The following is a 22925-nucleotide window of genomic DNA, read 5'->3' on the forward strand; positions in this document are numbered from 1 at the left end:
TATTCGAAATTTCTCCGGTTCCATGTTATTCGGAATGAGTTCGTTAACAAGACCTGATCAACCTTGTTAGTGGATTCTTTTTGATGAGCATGAGATGGATGAAACTAGAAGGCGCAACCTTCTATACCCCACTTTTACTTTCTGTTATTTATATTAAATAAAATAAAAATAGTATTTTCTATATGTTATCTGAATTATCCGTGCAATATAAAAATACCCCGCAAATAAAAGTTCTCCAAATGCCCTGAAATTTAAATATGATTTTTTTTCTGGAATATTTGAGAATATTTGGCACTGAGAACATAGCAGGAGGAGCTGGCACCTGGCCACGAGGGTCAGGGGCACGCCCTACCCCCTTGGGTGCGCCCCCTGCCTTGTGGGCCCACGGTGGCCCTCCTCCACTTATCCTTTCACCCACACACTCCTTCTTCCTCCTACAAACACGAATATCCAGCTCAAACCCGAGTCCAAGCTCGTTTTGCTACCATTTTCGATCTCCTTGCTCAAAGCACCTCTCACAAAACTGCTTGGGGAGATTGTTCCTTGGTATGTGACTCCTCCATTGGTCCAATTAGTTTTTGTTCTAGTGCTTTATTCATTGCAAATTTGTGCTGCCTAGGTAACCATGTTCTTGAGCTTGCATGTCAAATTTATATGGTTCCAAGTAGTTTTGATGCATGATATAGGCTCTAGGCACTTGTATGAGTAATTGCTATCAATATTATTGAGTTTGGTTCGCTTTTATTTTGAAGTTACTAAAAATTTCAGAAATTTTTCAGAGGAAGAAATATGCTTAGGAAAATGTTCCAAGGTGGTTCTTCAGGGAAGCAAGGACCCAGGCTTGCAATGCGTGATGCTGATGAAGAACCACCAAGAGGTGCTCCAGTGCGTCCTTGTGAATGGCCTTCTGAGAACTTTACGGATCGAGCAGGAATTAAGGAAGAATTTAACGCATATTTGCGTAACTCGGATCTTGTGAGCTTCAAGGAAGAGAAGTGCAGCCAGTATCACTATCTCACTAGTTCCTTTGTGAGGAGGTTTGAATTTTCATCTTCACGTAATTCTCCAACTGTCCTATTTGACCTTTATGAAAATTCTTATACTATGGACTTAGAGGATTTTACCACTGCTTGCAAACTTCCACAATGGGGTAGTATCAGGGAACCTCGCAAATCTGAATTTAGAGATTTTCTTGCTAGTATAACTGTGGGGGAATCCAGAGATATAACACAAGCTACCATAGGGAGCATTCATTTTCCTGCTATACATTATTTCGCTCTCTTCATAGGTAGATGCATAAATGGTAAAGATGAAGCATGTCATATGTGTGTTCCTGACCTAAGTATTCTTAGGAGTGTTGTGTTAGGAGACAAATCCTATAATTTGCGAGCCATTGTTGCACGTAGGTTGCATTTTAATAGATTTAATGGAGATTTCTTTGGTGGAATTTATGCAACCCGCTTAGCTGATTTTCTTGGTGTAACCATACGCGAGGATGATATCGAATTGCCTCCCGCTTACCTAGATTTTAGTGTTATGGTTCACCACCAGTTTGTTGAGAGGAGTGAATCACCTCTCCAGTATTGACTAATGTTTGACAGATGGCGTGTTGTCCGTATTACTCTCCCTGCTCCTGTCTTCTTTGATTATCAGGCAAAAGGAAGATATGTTATTACTAGAGAGGAGGCAGATGAGTACGAGAGGAGGGATGAGGCCGCTCGTCGCCACGCTGCAGCTCGGGAGGCGATAGCCGCTGCATCTCAGTACGACCCCAACTACTATTATGGATATCCGCCAGGCCAGCCGTGGCCATAGACCAACTTAGGCCAAAAGCCTAAGCTTGGGGGAGTACGTATTTCTCACCGACATTACATTTATGTTCACACACTCATTGCTAGATGTCGGTGCTCATACTTTTTCATTGTATCATCCATGCTAGTTTATTTCCTTTTTATGCTTTCCTCTTGTGTGTTTAATAAACCTTAAGAAAAACCAAAAAAAAATAGTTGTAGCTTTTAATTAGTTTACTTTCCATGCTTGTAGTAGTAATTAATAAGAAAACCCAAAAAGATTTACTGTTCTTCTTTTGCTTGTTGGGAGCTTTCCCGTGTAAATAGTTTTATTTCTTTTCTTTGGGGGTTGATAGGAGAAGACCATAATTAAATTGTTGAAGTGGCTCTTATATGCATTATTGTTGATCTGACAAAAGAGCCCATATTGCCTTGTCTTCTCCTGTTAATTGAATGCTTGCAGATTCCAGCTTAGTCCAATGCACGCGCACTATTATTATTATTCACATCTTTCGGTCGTGCAAGTGAAAGGCAATTATGACGATATATGATGGACTGACTGAGATGAGAAAAGCTGGTATGAACTCGACCTCTTTTGTTTTTGTAAATATGATTAGTTCATTGTTCCTGATTCAGCCTATTATGAATAAACATGTTTGCAACAACAACTAGAGATCATAGTTTCTTGTGCCATGCTTGATTAGCTAGGAGCTTATAATGGTTTACCTTGCGTGCCAACATGCTATTAAAATGGTTGTGATGTGGTATGATAGGGTGGTATCCTCCTCTGAATGATTTAAGTGACTTGACTTGGCGCATGTTCACGCATGTAGTTGAAACAAAATCAACATAGCCTTCATGATATTTATGTTCATGGTGGATTATATCCTACTCATGCTTGCATTTGGTGTTGATTAATTTTAATGCATGTTCATGACTGTTGTCGCTCTCTAGCTGGTCGCTTCCCAGTCTTTTGCTAGCCTTCACCTGTCCTAAACGGGAATACTACTTGTGCATCCAACTCCATAAACCCCAAAGTTATTCCATATGAGTCCACCATACCTACCTATATGCGGTATCTACCTGCCGTTCCAAGTAAATTTGTATGTGCCAAACTCTAAACCTTCAAATAAATATCATGTTTTGTATGCTCGAATAGCTCATGTATCAACTAGGGTTGTCCGTATCTTCCATGTTAGGCGGGTTATTCTCAAGAGGAGTGGACTCCGCTCCTCACTCACGAGAAAGTGGCTAGTCACCGGGATGCCCAGTCCCATGCTTTATGCAAATCAAATAAAAATAATTGCAAACAAAACTACCCCTGGGACTCTTGTTAGTTGGAGGCACTAGTTGTTTCGAGCAAGCCATGGATTGATGCTTGTTGGTGGAGGGGGAGTATAAACTTACCATTCTGTTTGGGAACCGCCTATAATGTGTGTAGCATGGAAGATATCGCCATCTCTTGGTTGTTATGTTGACAATGAAAGTATACCGCTCAAAATATTATTCATCTCTATTTCAAAACTGAGCTCTGGCACCTCTACAAATCCATGCTTCCCTCTGCGAAGGGCCTATCTATTTACTTTAATGTTGAGTCATCATCTTCTTATTAAAAAGCACCAGTCGGAGAACACCGCTGTCATTTGCATTCATTATTGTTAGTTTACATTGAGTATGACTTGAATGGATCTCTTTTACCATGAATTACAATGTCTAGTCGGTCCTTAATCTTAAAAGGTACTCTGCATTTATGTTTTGTGGTCTCAGGAAGGGCTAGCGAGATACCATCCTGTTATATCATATTATGATTGTTTTGAGAAAGTGTTGTCATTCGAGATTTATTATTATTGCTCGCTAGTTGATTATGCCATTGATATGAGTAAACTTGAGACCTAAGCATTATTGTGAATGTGGTTAGTCATAATCTTTGTTGAAAACTTGAATGCTGGCTTCACATATTTACAACAACAAGAGCAACAGAGTTTGTAAAAGTTTTTATTTATCACTTTCAGTTTATCAACTGAATTGCTTGAGGACAAGCAAAGGTTTAAGATTGGGGGAGTTGATACGTCTCTGTCGTATCTACTTTTCCAAACACTTTTTCCCTTGTTTTGGACTCTAACTTGCATGATTTGAATGGAACTAACCCGGACTAACGCTGTTTTCAGCAGAATTATCATGGTGTTATTTATGTGCAGAAACAAAAGTTCTCGGAATGACCTGAAACTTCACAGAACATCTATTTGGAAATAATAATAAATCCTTGCAAAAGATGAAGACCAGGGGGCCCACCACCTGTCCACGAGGGTGGGGGCGCGCCCCCTACCTCGTGGGCCCCCTGGAGCTCCTCCGACCTCAACCCCAACTCTATATATTTGCTTTCGGGGAGAAAAAAATCAGAGAGAAGGATTCATCGCGTTTTATGATACGGAGCCGCCGCCAAGCCCTAAAACCTCTCGGGAGGGCTGATCTAGAGTCCGTTCGGGGCTCCGGAGAGGGGAATCCGTCGCCATCGTCATCATCAACCATCCTCCATCACCAATTTCATGATGCTCACCGCCGTGCGTGAGTAATTCCATCATAGGCTTGCTGGACGGTGATGGGTTGGATGAGATTCATCATGTAATCGAGTTAGTTTTGTTAGGGTTTGATCCCTAGTATCCACCATGTTCTGAGATTGATGTTGCTATGACTTTGCTATGCTTAATGCTTGTCACTAGGGCCCGATTGTCATGATTTCAGATCTGAACCTATTATGTTTTCATCAATATATGAGAGTTCTTGATCCTATCTTGCAAGTCTATAGTCACCTATTATGTGTTATGATCTATTAGCCCCGAAGTGACAATAATCGGGATACTTACCAGTGATGACCGTAGTTTGAGGAGTTCATGTATTCACTATGTGTTAATGCTTTGTTCTGGTACTCTATTAAAAGGAGGCCTTAATATCCCTTAGTTTCCGTTAGGACCCCACTTCCACGGGAGGGTAGGACAAAAGATGTCATGCAAGTTCTTTTCCATAAGCATGTATGACTATATTCGGAATACCGGAACTAGTTCTGTGTCACCCTATGTTATGATTGTTACATGATGAACCGCATCCGGCATAATTCTCCATCACCAATCCATTGCCTACGAGCTTTCCATATATTGTTCTTCGCTTATTTACTTTTCCGTTGCTATTGCTATCATTATTACAAAATACCAAAAATATTACCTTTTGCTATCGTTACCACTACTATCATATTACTTTGCTACTAAAGACTTTGCTGCCGATATTAAGTTTCCAGGTGTGGTTGAATTGACAACTCAGATGCTAATACTTGAGAATATTCTTTGGCTCCCCTCGTGTCGAATCAATAAATTTGGGTTGAATACTTTACCCTCGAAAACTGTTGCGATCCCCTATACTTGTGGGTTATCACTTGCCTGTTCCATTGTTTTTTAGTCATCTTGCCAAAGAGGCAAGGTTCACATGTGTAAGTGATTCAAAATCAAGTGACTTCAAAAGTCCATTAGCATGGAGGTTCTTTCATGCGCTTTACACCAATATGACCTAAGCGGCAGTGCCACAAGAAAGTGATACTATCATTATCAACTCTACATCTTTTGGCATCAATGTTATGAACATGTGTATAACTACGACCGGGATTCAATAAACCATTCACATTGGGTGCATGACCATAGAAGGTATTATTCATGTAATCAGAATAACCATTATTCTCTGACTTAAATGAATAACCGTATTGCAATAAACATGATCTAATCATGTTCATGCTCAACGCAGACACCAATGCAAACAACATTTATCTAGGTTCAACACTAATCCCGAAGGTAGAGGGAGCGTGCGATGGTGATCACATCAACCTTGGAAACACTTCCAACACACATCGTCACCTCGCCCTTAGCTAGTCTCCGTTAATTCTGTAGATTTTGTTTTGAGTTACCAATATTAGCAACTGAACCAGTATCTAATACCCAGGTGCTACTAGGAGTACTAGTAAGGTACACATCAATAACACACATATATCAAATATACTTTTGTTGAAGTTGACAGCCTTCTTATCTACCATGTATTTGAGGCAGTTCCGCTACCAGTGACCGTTCCCCTAATTGAAGCACTTTCTCTTGGGTTTGGGTTCTTGGGTTTCTTTACTTGAGCAGCAACTGGCTTGCCATTCAAGCAGTTTCCCTTCTTGGCCTTGCCCTTCTTTGAAACCAGTGCTCTTGTTAACCATCAACACTTGATGCTCCTTCTTGATTTCTACCTTTACGGCCTTAAGCACGATGAACAGCTCCGGGATTATCTTCCCTTGCATGTTATAGTTCATCACGAAACTCTAGTAGCTTGGTGATAGCGACTGGAGAACTTTTGTCAATCACTCTCTTATCTGGAAGATTAACTCCCACTTGATTCAAGTGATTGAAGTACCCAGACATTCTGAGCACATGCTCACTGGCTGAGCTATTCTCCTCCATCTTGTAGGCAAAGATCTTGTCAGAGGTCTCAACCTCTCAACATGGGCATGAGCCTGAAATACCAATTTCAGCTCTTCGAACATCTCATATGTTCTATGGCGTTCAAAACGTTTTTGGAGCCCCGACTCTAAGCCGTAAAGCATGGTGCACTAAACTATCAGGTAGTCATCAGAACGTGTCTACCAGATGTTCACAACATCCACATACGACGCCAGAGGGGTTGGCACACTGAGCGGTGCATCAAGGACAGAAGCCTTCTGTGTAGCAGTGAGGACAATCCTCAGACTACAGCCCTAGTCCACACAATTGCTTACAATATCTTTCAACTTAGTCCTTATCTAGGAACGTATTAAAACCAAGAGGTAAAGTGCGAGCTATTAATCCACAACATAATTTGCAAAGACAATTTAGACTATGTTCATGATAATTAAGTTCATCAAATCAAATTATTCAATGAACTCACACTCAGATAGACATCCCTCTAGTATCTAAGTGATACATGATCCGAATCGACTAGGTTGTGTCCGATCATATGAGACGGACTAGTCATCAACGGTGAACATCTCCATGTTGATCGTATTTACTATACGACTCATGTTTGACCTTTTGGTCTCTCGTGTTCCGAGGCCATGTCTGTACATGCTAGGCTCGTCAAGTGAACCTAAGTGTTTTGCATGTGTAAATCTGGCTTACACCCGTTGTATTCGAACGTTAGAATCTATCACACCCGATCATCACGTGGTGCTTCGAAACAATGAGCCTTCGCAACAGTGCACAATTAGGGGGAACACTTTCTTGAAATTTTAGTGAGGGGTCATCTTATTTATGCTACCGTCGTTCTAAGCAAATAAGATGTAAACATGACAAACATCACATGCAAATCATAAAGTGACATGATATGGCCAATATCATCTTGCGCCTTTGATCTCCATCTTCGAGGCGCGGCATGACACCATGATCTCCATCATCATGATCTCCATCATCATGATCTCCATCATCATGATCTACATCATCGTGTCTTCATGAAGTTTCCTCGCCAACTATTACTTCTACTATTATGGCTAACGGTTAGCAATAAAGTAAAGTAATTACATGGCGTTTTCATTGACACGCAGGTCATAAATAAATTAAGACAACTCCTATGGCTCCTGCTGGTTGTCATACTCATCGACATGCAAATCGTGATTCGTATTACAAGAACATGATCAATCTCATACATCACATATATCATTCATCACATCCTTTTGGCCATATAACATCACATAGCATACCCTGCAAAAACAAGTTAGACGTCCTCTAATTGTTGTTGCATGTTTTACGTGGCTGCTATGGGTTTCTAGCAAGAATGTTTCTTACCTACACAAAACCACAACGGTGATATGACAATTGCTATTTACCCTTCATAAGGATCCTTTTCATCGAATCCGATCCGACTAAAGTGGGAGAGACAGACACCTGCCAGCCACCTTATGCATCAAGTGCATGTCAGTCAGTGGAACCAGTCTCACGTAAGCGTACGTGTAAGGTCGGTCCGGGCCGCTTCATCCCACAATGCTGCTGGATCAAGATAAGACTATTAACGATAAACAAATTGAACAAATCATCGCCCACAACTGCTTTGTGTTCTACTCGTGCATAGAATCTACGCATAGACCTAGCTCTGATACCACTGTTGGGGAACGTAGCAATAATTCAAAAAAATTCCTACGAGTCACCAAGATCAATCTAGGAGATACTAGCAACGAGAGAGAGGGAGTGCATCTTCATACCCTTGAAGATCGCTAAGCGGAAGCGTTACAAGAACGCGGTTGGTAGAGTCATACACGCAGTGATTCATATCGCGGTCGATTCCGATCAAAGCGCCGAACAACGGCGCCTCTATGTTCAACACACGTACAGCCCGGGAACATATCCTCCTTCTTGATCCAGCAAGGGAATAGGAGAAGTTGACGGAGAACTCCGACAGCACGACGGCGTGGTGGTGATGGAGCTCGTGGTTCTCCGGCAAGGCTTCGCCAAGCGCTACGGAGGAGGAGGAGGTGTAGGAGAGGGGAAGGGGTTGCGCCAGGAGAAGGGTGTGGCTGCCCTCTCTCTCCCTCACTATATATAAGGGGAAGGGGAGGAGGAGGCGCCCTAGGGTTTCCCTAGGGTAGGGGCGGCAGCCATAGGGGAAACCCTAGATGGGTTTGGGCGCCCCCACCCGTAGGAAACTTGCCTCCCAAGCCGGGAGGGATGCCTTCCCTAGGGGAGGCACCCCCACCTCTCCAGGTTACGTGAGATGGGGTGGGAGGGGTGCTCAGCCCCTTAGTGGGCTGATGTGCCCCTCCCCTTGGACCATAAGGCCCCCCAACGCTTGCCGGGGCCTCCGAAACCCCTTTCGGACACGCTGGTCGTCACCCGGTACCCCCGGAACAATTCCGAACTCCAATACCCTTCGTCCAATATATCGATATTCACCTTCGGACCATTCCGGAACTCCTCGTCACGTCCGGGATCTCATCCGGGAGTCCGAACAACCTTCGGTAACCACATACTATTTCCCATAACAACTCTAGCGTCACCGAACCTCAAGTGTGTAGACCCTATGGGTTCGGGAAGCATGCAGACATGACCGAGACATCTCTCCGGCCAATAACCAATAGCGGGATCTGGATACCCACATTGGCTCCCACATGTTCCACGATGATCTCATCGGATGAACCACGATGTCGGGGATTCAATCAATCCCGTATACAATTCCCTTTGTCTATTGGTATGTTACTTGCCCGAGATTCGATCATCGGTATCCCCATACCTCGTTCAATCTTGTTACTGGCAAGTCTCTTTACTCGTTCTATAACGCATGATCCCGTGGCTAACTCCTTAGCCACATTGAGCTCATTATGATGATGCATTGCCGAGTGGGCCCAGAGATACCTCTCCGTCATACGGAGTGACAAATCCTAGTCTCGATTCGTGCCAACCCAACGGACACTTTCGGAGATACCTATAGTGCACCTTTATAGTCACCCAGTTACGTCGTGATGTTTGGTACACCCAAAGCATTCCTACGGTATCCGGGAGTTGCACAATCTCATGGTCTAAGGAAATGATACTTGACATAAGAAAAGCTTTAGCAAACGAACCACATGATCTTGTGCTACACTTAAGATTGGGTCTTGTCCATCACATCATTCTCCCAATGATGTGATCCCGTTATCAACGACATCCAATATCCATGGTCAGGAAACCACGACTATCTGTTGATCAACGAGCTAGTCAACTAGAGGCTTACTAGGGACATATTAAGATCTATGTATTCACACATGTATTACGGTTTCCGGTTAATACAATTATAGCATGAACAATAGACAATTATCATGAACAAGGAAATATAATAATAACAAATTTATTATTGCCTCTAGTGCATATTTCCAGCACCATTCCCCTCTTGGTTGCTGCATCAAAGCGGACACCGCTGTTTTGGTTGGTGCTCTTTTGATCTTGGGAGATCGTGCAAAATGTATTCCCATTTATCTCGTACCCTTTATAAGTCAATATAGTCGAAGATGGTCCCCTGGCCAACGAGTACAGCTCATCAGAAACAGTGTTGTCACCCCTGAGACGTGTTTGCAACCAACTGCCGAAATTCTTGATGTGTTCACATGTAATCTAGTCGTCCCACTACTCCGGGTGTTTGGAGCGCAGAATGTTCTTGTGTTCATCGACATACGGGGTCACCAAGGTAGAATTCTGTAGAACTGTGTAATGTGCTTGAGACCAAGAATGCCCATCCCTACATATTATTGAGTCCCCTCCTAGCATGCCTTTTCCAGTCAGTCTCCCGTCATACCGCAATTGAGGGAGACCAATCTTCTTAAGGTCAGGAATGAAGTCAACACAAAACCCAATGACATCCTATGTTTGATGGCCCATGGAGATGCTTCCTTCTGGCCTAGCGCGGTTACGGACATATTTCTTTAGGACTCCCATGAACCTCTCAAAGGGGAACATATTGTGTAGAAATACAGGGCCCAGAACGACAATCTCTTCGACTAGATGAACTAGGACGTGCGTCATGGTATTGGAGAAGGATTGTGGGAACACCAGCTCGAAACTGACAACACATTGCGCCACATCAGTCCTTAACCTTGGTAGGATTTCTGGATCGATCACCTTTTGAGAGATTGCATTGAGGAATGAACATAGCTTCACAATGGCTAATCGAACATTTTCCGGTAGAAGCCCCCTCAATACATCCGGAAGCAGTTGCGTCATAATCACGTGGCAGTCTTGAGACTTTAGGTTCTGGAACTTTTTCTCTGGCATATTTATTATTCCCTTTATATTCAACGAGAAGCCAGAAGGGACCTTCATACTGAGCAGGCATTCAAAGAAGATTTCCTTCTCTTCTTTGGTAAGAGCGTAGCTGGCAGGATCTTCATACTGCTTTGGAGGCATGCCGTCTTTTTCTTGCACACGTTGTTGGTCCTCCCATGCCTCCAGTGTATCTTTTGTCTTCCCATACATGCCCAAGAAGCCTAGCGGGTTCACGCAAAGATTCTTCTCACGTGCATCACATCGATTGAAGAGCGGACCTCTAGGTCTTTCCAGTAGGGTAGGTCCCAAAATATAGATTTCTTCTTCCACATGGGTGTGCGTCCCTCGGCGTCATTCGGAACAGATTGTCCGTCGGGACCCTTTCCAAAGATTACTTGTAAATCATTGACCATAGCAAGTATGTGATCACCGGTACGGACGACGGGCTTCTTCCTGTGATATGTCTCGCCTTTGAAATGCTTGCCTTTCTTTCGACATTGATGCTTAGTCAGAAGAAATCGATGATGCCCCAGGTACACATTGTTCCTGCATTTGTCTAGGTATATACTTTCGGTGTCATCTAAATAGTGCGTGCATGCGTGGTATCCCTTATTTGTCTGTCCTGAAAGGTTACTGAGAGCAGGCCAATCAGTGATGGTTACAAACAGCAACGCATGTAGGTCAAATTCCTGTTGTTTGTGCTCATCTAACACACGTACACCATTTCCATTCCACAGCTGTAAAATTTCTTCAACTAATGGCCTTAGGTACACATCAATGTCGTTGACGGGTTGCTTAGGGCCTTGGATGAGAAGTGACATCATAATGAACTTCCGCTTCATGCACAACCAAGGAGGAAGGTTATAGATACATAGAGTCACGGGCCAGGTGATGTGATTGCTGCTCTGCTCCCCAAAAGGATTAATAACATCCGCGCTTAAACCAAACCATACGTTCCTTGTGTCACCTGCAAACTCCTCCCAGTACTTTCTCTCAATTTTTTCCACTGCGACGCGTGAGCGGGTGCTCTCAACTTTCCGTCTTTCTTATGGTCCTCTCTGTGCCATCTCATCAACTTGGCATGCTCTTTGTTTTTGAACAGATGTTTCAACCGTGGTATTATAGGAGCATACCACATCACCTTGGCAGGAACCCTCTTCCTGGGGCGCTCGCCGTCAACATCACCAGGGTGATCTCGTCTAATCTTATACCGCAATGCACCGCATACAGGGCATGCGTTCAAATCCTTGTACGCATCGCGGTAGAGGATGCAGTCATTAGGGCATGCATGTATCTTCTGCACATCCAATCCTAGAGGGCATACAACCTTCTTTGTTGCGTACGTATTGTCGGGCAATTCGTTATCCTTTGGAAGCTTCTTCTTCAATATTTTCAGTAGCTTCTCAAATCCTTTGTCAGGTACACCATTCTCTACCTTTCACTGCAGCAATTCCAGTATGGTATCGAGCTTTGTGTTGCCATCTTCGCAATTGGGGTACAACCCTTTTTTGTGATCCTCTAACATGCGATCGAATTTCAGCTTCTCCTTTTCACTTTCGCATTGTCTCTTTGCATCAACAATGACCTGGCGAAGATCATCATCGGGCACATCGTCTGGTTCTTCTTGATCTTCAGATTCTCCCATTGCAACATCACCGTATTCAGGGGGCACATAGTTGTCATCATCCTCTTCTTCTTCGTTGTCTTCCATCATAAACCCACTTTCTCCGTGCTTGGTCCAAACATTATAGTGTGGCATGAAACCCTTATAAAGCAGATGGGTGTGAAGGGTTTTTGAGTCAGAGTAAGACCTCGTATTCCCACAGCTAGGGCATGGAAAACACATAAAACCATTCTTCTTGTTTGCCTCAGCCACTGCGAGAAAATTATGCAGACCCTCAATGTACTCGGAGGTGCGTCTGTTACTATACATCCATTGCCGGCTCATCTGCGTGCATTATATATAATTAAGTGTGTCAAAAACCATTACAAAACATCATGAATAGATAAGTGACCAAATTAATAGAAGTTCATCATCACATTAAAACCAAAGTACATACATAGTTCTCATTGAACAACATATACCTCTCCAGAGCATCTAATTAAACCATACATTCAAACTATGTGAAACATTTCAATGCAACAACAAATGCGATCATAATCACAATCAAGGTAACAATTGATCCAATGGCATAATGATACCAAGCCTCGGTGTGAATGGCATATTTTCTAATCTTTCTAATCTTCAAGCGCATTGCATCCATCTTGATCTTGTGATCATCGACGACATCCGCAACATGCAACTCCAATATCATCTTCTCCTCCTTAAATTTTTTTAATTTTTCCTTCAAGTAATTGTTTTCTTCTTCAACTAAATTTAACCTCTTGACAATAGGGTCGGTTGGAATTTTCGGTTCACATACCTCCTAGATAAAAAAATCTATGTCACTTTGGTCGGCATAATTATCATAAACAATAAATGAACCAAATAGTTATAAAAGATAATATATACCACATCCGAATTATAGACAGGACGAGGGCCGACGGAGGCGGATACCAAAACCATCGCACTATATAATAATAAACAATAATAAAAGTAAGAAAATTACACAAGTATCTATCTAAATCATACAAGGTAAGAACTTTTTTCTTTTAGAAAGAAGATAAGATCAAGAGGCTCACCACGGTTGTGCCGGCAACGAGATCGGCGCGGGCGATCGACGGCGGTGAGGACGAGGACGGGACAGGATAGACCGCCAAATCTAGACAAATCTCGAGGAAAATGGAGCCTGGACAAGGAGCTTCGAGAGGAGAAAGCTTAAGTATGGCTCGGGCATTTCATCGAACACCTCCTGTGCATAGGAGGTGAGTTAGAGCACCACAATGCTCTCCAACGGCTGGCCAGAAAAGCAGAGCAGTGGAGTGCTCTGCTCGTGGGCGAGGAGGTATATATAGGCATCTCATTGGTCCTTTAGTCTCGGTTCCAGCCACGAACCGGGACCAATGGTTGTCGGTCAGGAGCGATGTCCATTGGTCCTGGTTCGTGTCTGGAACCGGGACCAAAGGATCCAGACAAACCGGGACCAATGCCCCACAAGGCTCGGCCGGCCCTCTGGCCTCACGAACCGGGACCGTTGCCACCATGGGTCCCGGTTCGTGACTGAATCGGGACTAATGGGCTGGCCCGGTCTGAACCAAAGCCCTGTTTTCTACTAGTGACACAGGATTCATGCGCAAACATACCAATGAAACATGTTCGGGTTTAGGTATACGCGTGCAACATATTGTGTTCATTATAATAAGGTATAGTTCGCCATGCAAAGCTTTCGTGGGTAGATCTCTATGACTGAGTAGGGACCCAGCACCGGCATGATCTTGTAGTCGTCACCGAATCCAGCATTAGAAAAGATCATTTTCCACTCACTCTCGTCCCGTTCCGCCCCATTGATGCACACTGCGAACATGTTCTGTAAGGCTTCCATCTCACTGATCTTTCTATCGCCATCTGTAGACCCTCTCACCATATCTATGATCATCACCTTCCCTCCAGCTTTCTTGACGGGGATGGCCTCCTTGCAACGTTGAAGTATTTTGACGCAATCCTCATGACCCCAGTCATGCATGATGTTCTAGAACAAATAGAAAGAAACAATTTAGAAGAAAAAAAGAAGACAATGAGCAGTTTAGCGAAGGAGGAAAACTAAAACATTGATTGCACTATAAGAAGCAACAGAGAAAAATCTTCAACGAAAAATATGGACGGTTCAGTGAATGAAATAAGATAAAGGAAACAATAAGAAAGAAACAAAAAAGGTCTTAGACTACTCGTTTCATAATGTAGTGTGTATAGATTTTTTTTTCAAAAGTCAAACATTACAAACTTAAACCATGTTTATAGACAAAAATATGTACATTTAAGATACCAAATACATATCACTGGATACATCATCAGTCATATTTTCATGTTTTGTATGTTTGAATTATATGTATAAATAGTTTCCTCTATAAACTCGGTCAAAATTTATTTAGTTTGATTTTTCAGAAAATCTATATGCACTCTACTACATTATGAAATCGAAGGGAATATTTGGGACCCGCCAATTAATGGTACAACAGGATGAGACCACATCAACACTAGGTGATGTCGATGGGGTACATAGACATACCTTGAGCAAGACAACATCCGTGGGTGGAATGGATTCAAACATGTCACCCGCGACGAAACGGAGATTATCATGGTCACCAGCGGCCTGGCCCACAACGTGAGGGAGGTCCAGTCCAGGCTCCAGCACGGTGCACTCGATGCGCGGGTACACCTTGGCGATCACTCCTTGATCTTGATATTATTGTATCAGCATTTAGTTTGTTTTTGTTATGCATGTAACTTAGATGGTCTAGGAGTAGCTAGTCGTCGAAACTTTGGTTGAGCACGCATAGAAGGCGAGATGCCGGGATGCCGTGCGACGTGGCGAGTATGGTGAGATGCCGAGGCGGCGTGAAGCCGTGGTGCTGCGTGAAGTGGCAAGGCGCGACGAAGGCTGAAGTGTGATGGGCTAAAGTATGACCAAGTAAGTCAGGTGATATGGCAAGTTTTCGGCTGTTGTGTTGATCAAGTAGCCGATGCATGCGTAGGTGATTAGCTGCATGGTAGTAGTAGGTCACGTTGAGACGTGGAATTGGTTTTAGATATGGCCGAGTCTTGTGGCTGCTGGAGTGATTCTAGCTAGGAGTAGGATAAGGCAGTTAGTAGTACGTGCATGTAGATAGGACTAGTTAGTGCATGAAGGACGTGCTGTTAGTGGCCGTTTATGATGGCCGGTTAGTGCCTGCGTGATGGCCGGACGTTATGGCTGGCTGTGTGCCCTTCTGTGTATATATATGTCACATTGAGCAATGGAAAAGAAGGCCGTGAGGGCTGGTGAGAAAATGTAGCCATTGTGTTAACCAAGGAGAGAGCCTCCCGGCAAAGCTAGCAGCAGGTTTCTTCCTTGGCGTGTGTGTGTTTCCTGTGAGTTTCTTCCATGGATGTGTGTTTGAGAGAAACCACAAAAGGAAAAGTAGTCAGAGGTAGAAGAAGGAGCGGCGCTGCAAGGAGAGGCAGCACCAACACCGCCGACGTCCACGAGCGAGCTCAGGCCGCAGAGGATGCGGCCTTTATCCAGAAAGATGACCTCGAGGAAGAGCTCGCTGTCCGCGGTTATGGCGTCGTTTGTTGGGTGTAATAAGCCGCGGCGACGAGCTCACCGCGTTAGGCGCGTGTATGGACACGCGCCAGGCGTGCTGGGTGCGTCGGGTCCGCGGCGGAGAGTGTGTGTGTGCGTGCAGGTGCAGCACGGGCGTGTTTGTGCGGGTGTGCGTGGGTTTAGGAGCAGCTGTTGGCGAGTCGTATGGCTGATTGAGGGCGCGGCCGTTAGAGCTCACCGTGGGGCGCGCGCATCGGAGCGTGACGCGGGCACGAGCGAAACGAGCGGGGCGCAAGCGATCAGGAGGGAGTGGAGGCGTGGGTCATGCCCGGTGCGCTGGCTCGCGTATAAAGCCACGCGAGGGCCGTTGTAACAGCTGCGGGGTTTTGTTGCTTGAGTTCGAGCTCAAGGTTGAAGGCGTTCGTGCGCCGGGAAATCCTTGCCGTGGCCCTGTTTGTCCTCCTTCTTCCCTTTCTTCTTCGTTGGTTCGAGCCACGGCAAGAGAGAGAGGAGGGCAGCGGCGAGGGACTGGCGGTTTCAACAATTGGCATCAGAGCCACGTGAAGGTCAGGGCGCGCCGGTGATGTCGATCGTCCCGTACGGCGGCGGTGCGGGCAGTCCAGTGTCGCATCCAGCGCATGTACTCACGGGGGAGAACTACACCACCTCGGCCATCAAGGTGGAGGCCGATCTGGACGAGGATAAGCCGGCGCGGGCTTACCTACTCCGGGTGCTCGCCGACGATCTGCTGCTGCAGGTGGCCGCGAAGAAGACCGCGGCGGAGATTTGGAGCAGCCTCAAGGCCCGGTTCGTCGGGGCCAATCGCATCCGAGCAGCGTGGCTGGGCACATTGCGCAGCGAGTTCGAACTCCTGCGGATGGACGGCGGGGAGTCGCTGGACGCCTTCGTCGGGAAGATCAGCGGCATGGCGGCGCGCTACGCCGGGCTGGGAGCAACCCTCGACGACTCGGCGATGGTGAAGAAGCTGTTGGACTGCGTCCCGGATCGCTTGTACGCAGCGGTCGCCGGGATGGAGCAGTTCTGTGACCTCTCAACGCTGCTGTTCGAGGATGCGTTGGGACGCCTGAAGGCGTTTGACGAGCGGCTGCGTCGGCGCAGGTAGGCGGGCGGCGAGCTGCTGTACACGGCGGCACAATGGCGGGTGCGGGAGCAGCGGCGAGGTGGAGCGTGGGACGACGACGATGGTGTGCGCAACGAAGCTTCGGGCCTCGGCGGCAACCGGCGGGGACGGTGCTACAAGTGCAGCGAACGCGGACATTTCAAGCGCGAGTGCTCGCAGCTCAAGAAGGCGCCAGCGACAGAGCGAGCCCTGCTCGTGGACGACGTCGAGGACACCGGGCTGCTCTGAGTCGCGGATTAGGGCGCGAGTGTTGGATGTAATAAGCCGCGGCGACGAGCTCACCGCGTCGGGTGCGTGTATGGGCACACGCCAGGCGTGCTGGGCGCGTCAGGTCCGCGGCAGGGAGTGTGTGTGTGTGCAGGTGCAGCACGGGCGTGTACATGTGGGTGTGCGTTGTGTGTGTGGGTTTAGGAGCAGCTGTTGGCGAGTCGTGTGGCTCATCGAAGGCGCGGCTTTTGGAGCTCGCCGTGGGGTGCGCGTGTCGGAGCGCGACGCTGGCACGAACGGAGCAAGCGGGGTGTGAGTGATCAGGAGGGAGTGGAGGCGCGGGTCATGCCCGGTGCGCTGGCTCGCGTATAAAGTCACGCGAGGGCCGTTATAACAGCTGCGGGGTTTTGTTGCTTGAGTTCGAGATCAAGGTTGAAGGCGTTCGTGGGTCGGAAAATCCTTGCCGTGTCCCTGTTCTTCCTCTTTTTTCCCTTTCTTCTTCGTTGGTTCGAGCCACGGCAACAGAGAAAGGAGGGCAGCGGCGAGGGACTGACGGTTCCCACATCGTTCAGGACGCGGTTGAAGTTGAACCCGGCGTCTTTGCTCGCCATCTCCTGCTGGGAGCACAGGCGGTGGCGCTGAAGATGCCCGACTCGCTGAGCAGCTCCAAGACGTGCCGGAGGTCGGCGACCCTGGCCGGGTGCACCTTCGTGTCGGCTGCGATGTCGGCCAGGGTGGCGGTGCCGCCGCGGCGGTGGACGGCGTCGGTGATGCCGAGGTCCACGGCGCACTTGAGCGACATGGACTTGACGTAGCCGAGCACGTGGTTCTGGAGCTCCGCAAGAGCTACGAGCAACTCCTGCGGGCTCACTTCCGCCAAGAGCTTAAGCGTCATCTTGCCACCTTGCTAGAGCTTAAGCTAGCTACCCAACTTCACTGCAAGTAAATTGAAAGCTACTAGCTTTGATAGATGTACTTATGTGTGTGTGATCCCTAGCTCTTCCTACCAACGGCTTTTATACACAAACAACCGTGTCTTCTCTCTCTAACAGCAGATTTTGATTATCCAATATAGCTAGATAATTACAGATATAATCAAAAGCTCGAGCTATACTCCATCATTTAATCAGGTCAAACAAATTGATGAACTGGGTCGCATGAGTAAGGTGGACACAATAATTATCGTCTTGCTGATACGCATGGCTAACTAGCTAGAGCGATCACCAGTTGTTCATGTGTGACTCACCCTTTGATGAGGTTAAGGAGCGAGTCTTATGATCATCTGTTGGTCCATTTATAGATTTATACTATACGAGATGTGCCGCGTGCATATTGCCGCGACATTTTGGGAGCATCATTGATCCATTTCTCTTCCATGATTGACCATTACCTCCCACATGTCTACTAAAAAAGACGACCAAGTAATCAATCCATCAAAATACTACCGCTCCCTATTCAAAGAAGGGAGACCATGATCTTCGACTTAAAGTGTGTGACCGATGACTAGTTCACCATGATGTGGTGAGGGGACAATAGCGATTGCTGGGCAAGAAGAGGAACTCGCAGACGTAAATACACAAGGAGCAACTTGTACTAGGAGTGCTTGAGTGTTATGCATCGACGCACTCAGGGCCTCTGATTTGTAGGATTCTCAAAACACGAGAATAGGAAAACGCAGCAATAGAGTGGCATGTCCTCTTGTATCCTATATGATTACAAAAATATATGAATTTGGGCGGAAGAGTGTTTAATAGCACAGGAAAAATGGAGGAATTCTTCCAGAAAGTTTGAGTGGATGGAAATTTTCATCCAAAATGAAGCACAAATGAATCCTCCTCGAAATTGCACAAATGAATCCTATGGAAAAATTCCTAAAGATTCCAATCCTGCAAATCAAACGGCCACCATAGGAAAAAAATATAAGGGTTCGAATCCTCTAAAAATCCTATGGATTTCCTTTGAGTCAATAGAGCCCTAAGTGTGTGTTTGGATCTTGGGCTAGAACGATACTAGCCACATTAGACAAAGTCAGACGTTTAGTACCTCGTGAAAATCTGGCTCTGTTAGGCAATATAGTCAATACCTGACTCTAGAACCCTAATCCAAGGAGAAGAGTAGGATTGGCTCTCTAGCATGGGAAAGAGAATGAAAGTGTCCTCCAACTGCCTACACCTCGCGTGCTCATGGAGAGTACTAACCGAGCAACATGTCTTGCTTTTATAGGAAATGCCCAAACGAGCAAGATAGATAAGCTACACATCCAAACGCAACCTAATTAATCACCGACAGAGATCAACCCACCCCATACAAAAACAAGCCGTCAAGGCAATGGCTATCCTGAATTTGACCGTTTATTGCTAAGAACAAATCAATGCAAGTACTAATTAAAGTGGCAATCGACGCTAAGAAGAACTATATAAGACACAACATTCATGACAAGTCAGAAAAACCTGTCTCAGGCAAGTCAAACACAAACCATTTTTTAAATTGGAAAATAAAATGTGTAAACGTCCGCGCAAGGGGGCTGGAGCAGGACGTGTTCCTAGGCTGTCAATATGTACGAGTTTGCACTATAGCAATCCAATCAATTTATATGCAAAAAACAAATGACCACATATGAGGTAAAGTGAAATTGCAAGGTGGGGCAGATGAAACTGATGTCATCAACTTATTAAAACTTGATTTAGAGAGTGAAAAAAATAAACCTTATCAATTTTAACTGTTGGCTTTGTGGAACGACAGCTTCGATAGTGAGTATGGATTATCGGGAAAAAATCACTATAAACTTTTCACCCTGTGTTTTATGAAGTTGCCACCGGTATTGGTATCAAAAGTTACCAATACAATGTCAACGCCATAATAACGGTGTGGCAACTTTTTTAGGTCTGACTTTTCCAGGGCGATAAGTTACCATTGTGTCTGACGGGCCTTCCTCCATCTACAACTACGATGGATGGGCTCCATGGCCCTCCTTCTGCCTTTTGTACATGCTATGTGTCATGTTCGGATGATGAAGTGTTGTGCTATCTTGTACTCTATGCATAGCTATACTTTGTGATAGTGGTGGCCATATGGATTTGTGGAAGTACTTGTGCATTTCTGCTATCAGTTAAATCTACTTATGGTGGTCATATGAACAAGCGGTAAATAGGGGTGATCATATGGATGCACTTGCATATTGATGCCGTTGATTTATTTGGTTGTGAGTGTTGTAGACCAGTGTGTCTTGACTTGGTTGTAAGTGCAGATTCATCATGCATTATGCAGTATATAAGGGTCATTATGAATCTAAGATGCCTCGCTAACAATTCTTCTATCCCTTCTCCCTCGGAAAGACCTTCAATGTTGTGCTTTTGTGCTACTGGAAGTAAATCAAATATATAGTTTATTTTATGCAAACATGGATATATTTCCCCTTGAAACTATCACTTTTAGTGTACTACAACTATCACTTTTAGTGTACTACAGAAAACACTTTTTTGAAAGAAACTTTTGTGTGGCGCAACTAAAATGTAGTGGCGGTGATGCTCTTTGACTTTAGTGGCACTTCACAAATAAATCTTATCCACGCCTCCAGTTTGTACTAGATCTATGCTCATGCCTTTTGGACCATAATTTGGTAGGATAGTTATATCTGTCTATCCACCCTCCAGATACATTCTTTTGAATTACCCGTATTTTGAAAATATGTATGTCATATTGATTGCCTTAATCTATGTGTTCCATGAGGGTTTACATTTTAGTATCATTTCATAAAATAGAAGTAAGTGGCATTTCAATTGCCCGGTTGGAGTAAGGACCAATGGCATTCGTCACTGCTACTTGCCTTGGCGGTTAACATGAAAAGTTGAACATATATCATGGAGGGTGTAACACCAGACTTGAATGGTTTATTCCCAACCCCCTCTCTAAGGTATAATCTTTTCAACATGAATACATTTGGTGTAGTCTGGCTGGCTAGCATGAGATTGGCATCTTGTGGCACCGTCGTGTCCGGTCCCACATGAAGAGGCGGATACATCGAATCTACTATACACGAAGGCGTGGACGTAACAAAAAAAATGTTCTTTACTTGAACTTATAGATGTTGGTTATGATCTTATTATGTGTAAGATGGGAATGTTGAACTTATAGATGTTAACTATGGATTTATGAGTTTCAAGTCTTATTATATTTAGATGAGAATGCTAAATATTATGACTTTGTTGTGAATGGGAACATATATGTGCAATGTGGTTATATGGATGCATATATACTTATATGTGTGCAATGTACTATCTCGGTATCTATGGCTGCTAAGAAGCGTAGTCGTATGGGTTGCATTGCTAGCAGGGTGTGTGCATTTGCAGCCACTTCTAGGAGTTGCAGCCATAGCTACTAAATTTTGGAACATAAGCTACTAACCATTATAATTGAAATAGCCCGCCATTGGTTATTCATAACCACTGGCAGTCCAAGTAACCACATCCATCAGCAGTCATACACCTCCACTGATGAGTATATCCTACCTGTCAGTGGAGACAAACCCTCCTATGACATTTGCTTATGGATAGGCAGGATACCCGTGAGTGGAGTCAATAGAGGGTCAATCTGTAGTGGTATGTCTGGTAGCTCATACGATCTAGACATTGAATCACATGATAGTACTAGAACCCTAACTGATCAATTCACCCTACTACAACCATCACCCCCCCCCCTCCTAAAAATATCTCTCTCACACACTTCCGCGGTTTTTCTAAGTTCCCACTTTTCTCTCTCCTTTCATCTCCCATTCCCCTGTGTGTGTTTGTTACAAAAAAGGGTTTTCCCCCGCTTTGTATTACAAAGCAACCAACTGATACAGCCAACGATAGGTGCTGGGGCGGAAGCAGCACAGACACGCCCAAAAGAAACGAGAGAGAAAATATAAAAGAAACCAATGCCGACAACGACGGATCGACAAAAACACGAAGAAGCCCCGCGACCACTGCGCCCACCGGAGATCTCCCACCAAGCTCCTAGACTCCGAAGCGCCGGTACCAATCAACACCTCCAAGAAGGGACGCGACGATGCCGAAGGTGCTGCAAAGGGTTTCCCCTGGTACGCGACGAGGAGAGAAGAAGGGTAGCCCCCGACGACCTTTAGGAAGGTCCGGCAGCACCCTCAGGCGCCACCGCGTCGGTGTCGGCCAGGCCGACAGGGATTTCTCCCATCCCAACCTTCACCGCAGGCGCTCCGAAGCCCGCCACTGAAACCGACAACCATCATGCGCCACGCTGGTCTTGAAGCTTCTCACGCCGTCTCACCACGGCACCACGAAGAGAGGTCTGCATACCGAAGAAGAGGAGCCGGGACAGAGGCAGTAGCATTGTCAGCACGCGGGAGGGCTCAACCTCCACCATCAACGACGGTAGCCGACCGGACGCAATAGCAGGAGCACACCAGGCCCGTGGGCCCACAGGCCCGGCCGGGCCACCCAAGGCCCGTAAAGCTCCCGCCTTCGCGCTGCAGCAAGCACGCCGACGGTGATGCCGCCCCTCGTTCAAGCTGCTCCACGTCCACAACATGCAGAAGACAACAAAGCCACGCCGGTAGCCGACCCGCTAGGACCCAGATGGGACCCGCAGGGCTTAGATCTGGGCCGGGGGCGCGCCGCCGGCCACCCCGCGCAACCAAGCTGCCCCACCACCAAGGAGCAATGCCTCCCTCACGTCTGCCGCCGGCCACCGCCGCCGCCCCCCGCCCCGGGCAGGGAGGACGCACGCGCGGGGAGAGAAGATCCCGCCGCCGCCGACACCACCCGGGCCAGAGCCAGGGGCAACCGCCGGCGGCGGCAGGGAGGGA

General features: G+C 45.9%; 2 protein-coding genes across 2 annotated transcripts; one reads left to right on the forward strand and one right to left on the reverse strand.

The window, feature by feature from the left end:
• Nucleotides 1–13863: 13863 nt before the first annotated feature.
• On the reverse strand, nucleotides 13864–18013 carry LOC125507591 (O-methyltransferase ZRP4-like). Its single transcript, XM_087524820.1, has 5 exons — nucleotides 17693–18013; nucleotides 16810–17118; nucleotides 15657–15809; nucleotides 14737–14900; nucleotides 13864–14199 (listed from the first exon to the last, which is right to left on the reverse strand). Exons 1-5 carry the CDS (start codon nucleotides 17994–17996, stop codon nucleotides 13864–13866), a joined length of 1266 nt encoding a protein of 421 aa, XP_087380946.1. The 5' UTR covers nucleotides 17997–18013.
• LOC147973881 (uncharacterized) lies at nucleotides 15779–17613 on the forward strand. Its single transcript, XM_087525127.1, has one exon. It carries the CDS (start codon nucleotides 16337–16339, stop codon nucleotides 16874–16876), a length of 540 nt encoding a protein of 179 aa, XP_087381253.1. The 5' UTR covers nucleotides 15779–16336; the 3' UTR covers nucleotides 16877–17613.
• Nucleotides 18014–22925: the final 4912 nt, after the last annotated feature.

The sequence above is a fragment of the Triticum urartu genome, chromosome 5A (assembly GCF_056163025.1).
Source record: "Triticum urartu cultivar PI428250 chromosome 5A, HENAU_Tu73, whole genome shotgun sequence".
Classification (NCBI taxonomy): domain Eukaryota; kingdom Viridiplantae; phylum Streptophyta; class Magnoliopsida; order Poales; family Poaceae; genus Triticum; species Triticum urartu.

What these genes read in the sequence shown, in the direction of transcription:
- LOC147973881 (XM_087525127.1), top strand. Translation starts at nt 16,337, where the DNA reads ATGTCGATCGTCCCGTACGGCGGCGGTGCGGGCAGTCCAGTGTCGCAT.
- LOC125507591 (XM_087524820.1), bottom strand. Translation starts at nt 17,996, where the DNA reads ATGACGCTTAAGCTCTTGGCGGAAGTGAGCCCGCAGGAGTTGCTCGTA. An exon ending in ATGGCGAGCAAAGACGCCGG is followed by an intron (nt 17,119 to 17,692) that starts GTTCAACTTCAA and finishes TCCGCGACTCAG; the next exon opens with AGCAGCCCGGTGTCCTCGAC. An exon ending in CGGATGTTGTCTTGCTCAAG is followed by an intron (nt 14,200 to 14,736) that starts GTATGTCTATGT and finishes TATTTGTTCTAG; the next exon opens with AACATCATGCATGACTGGGG.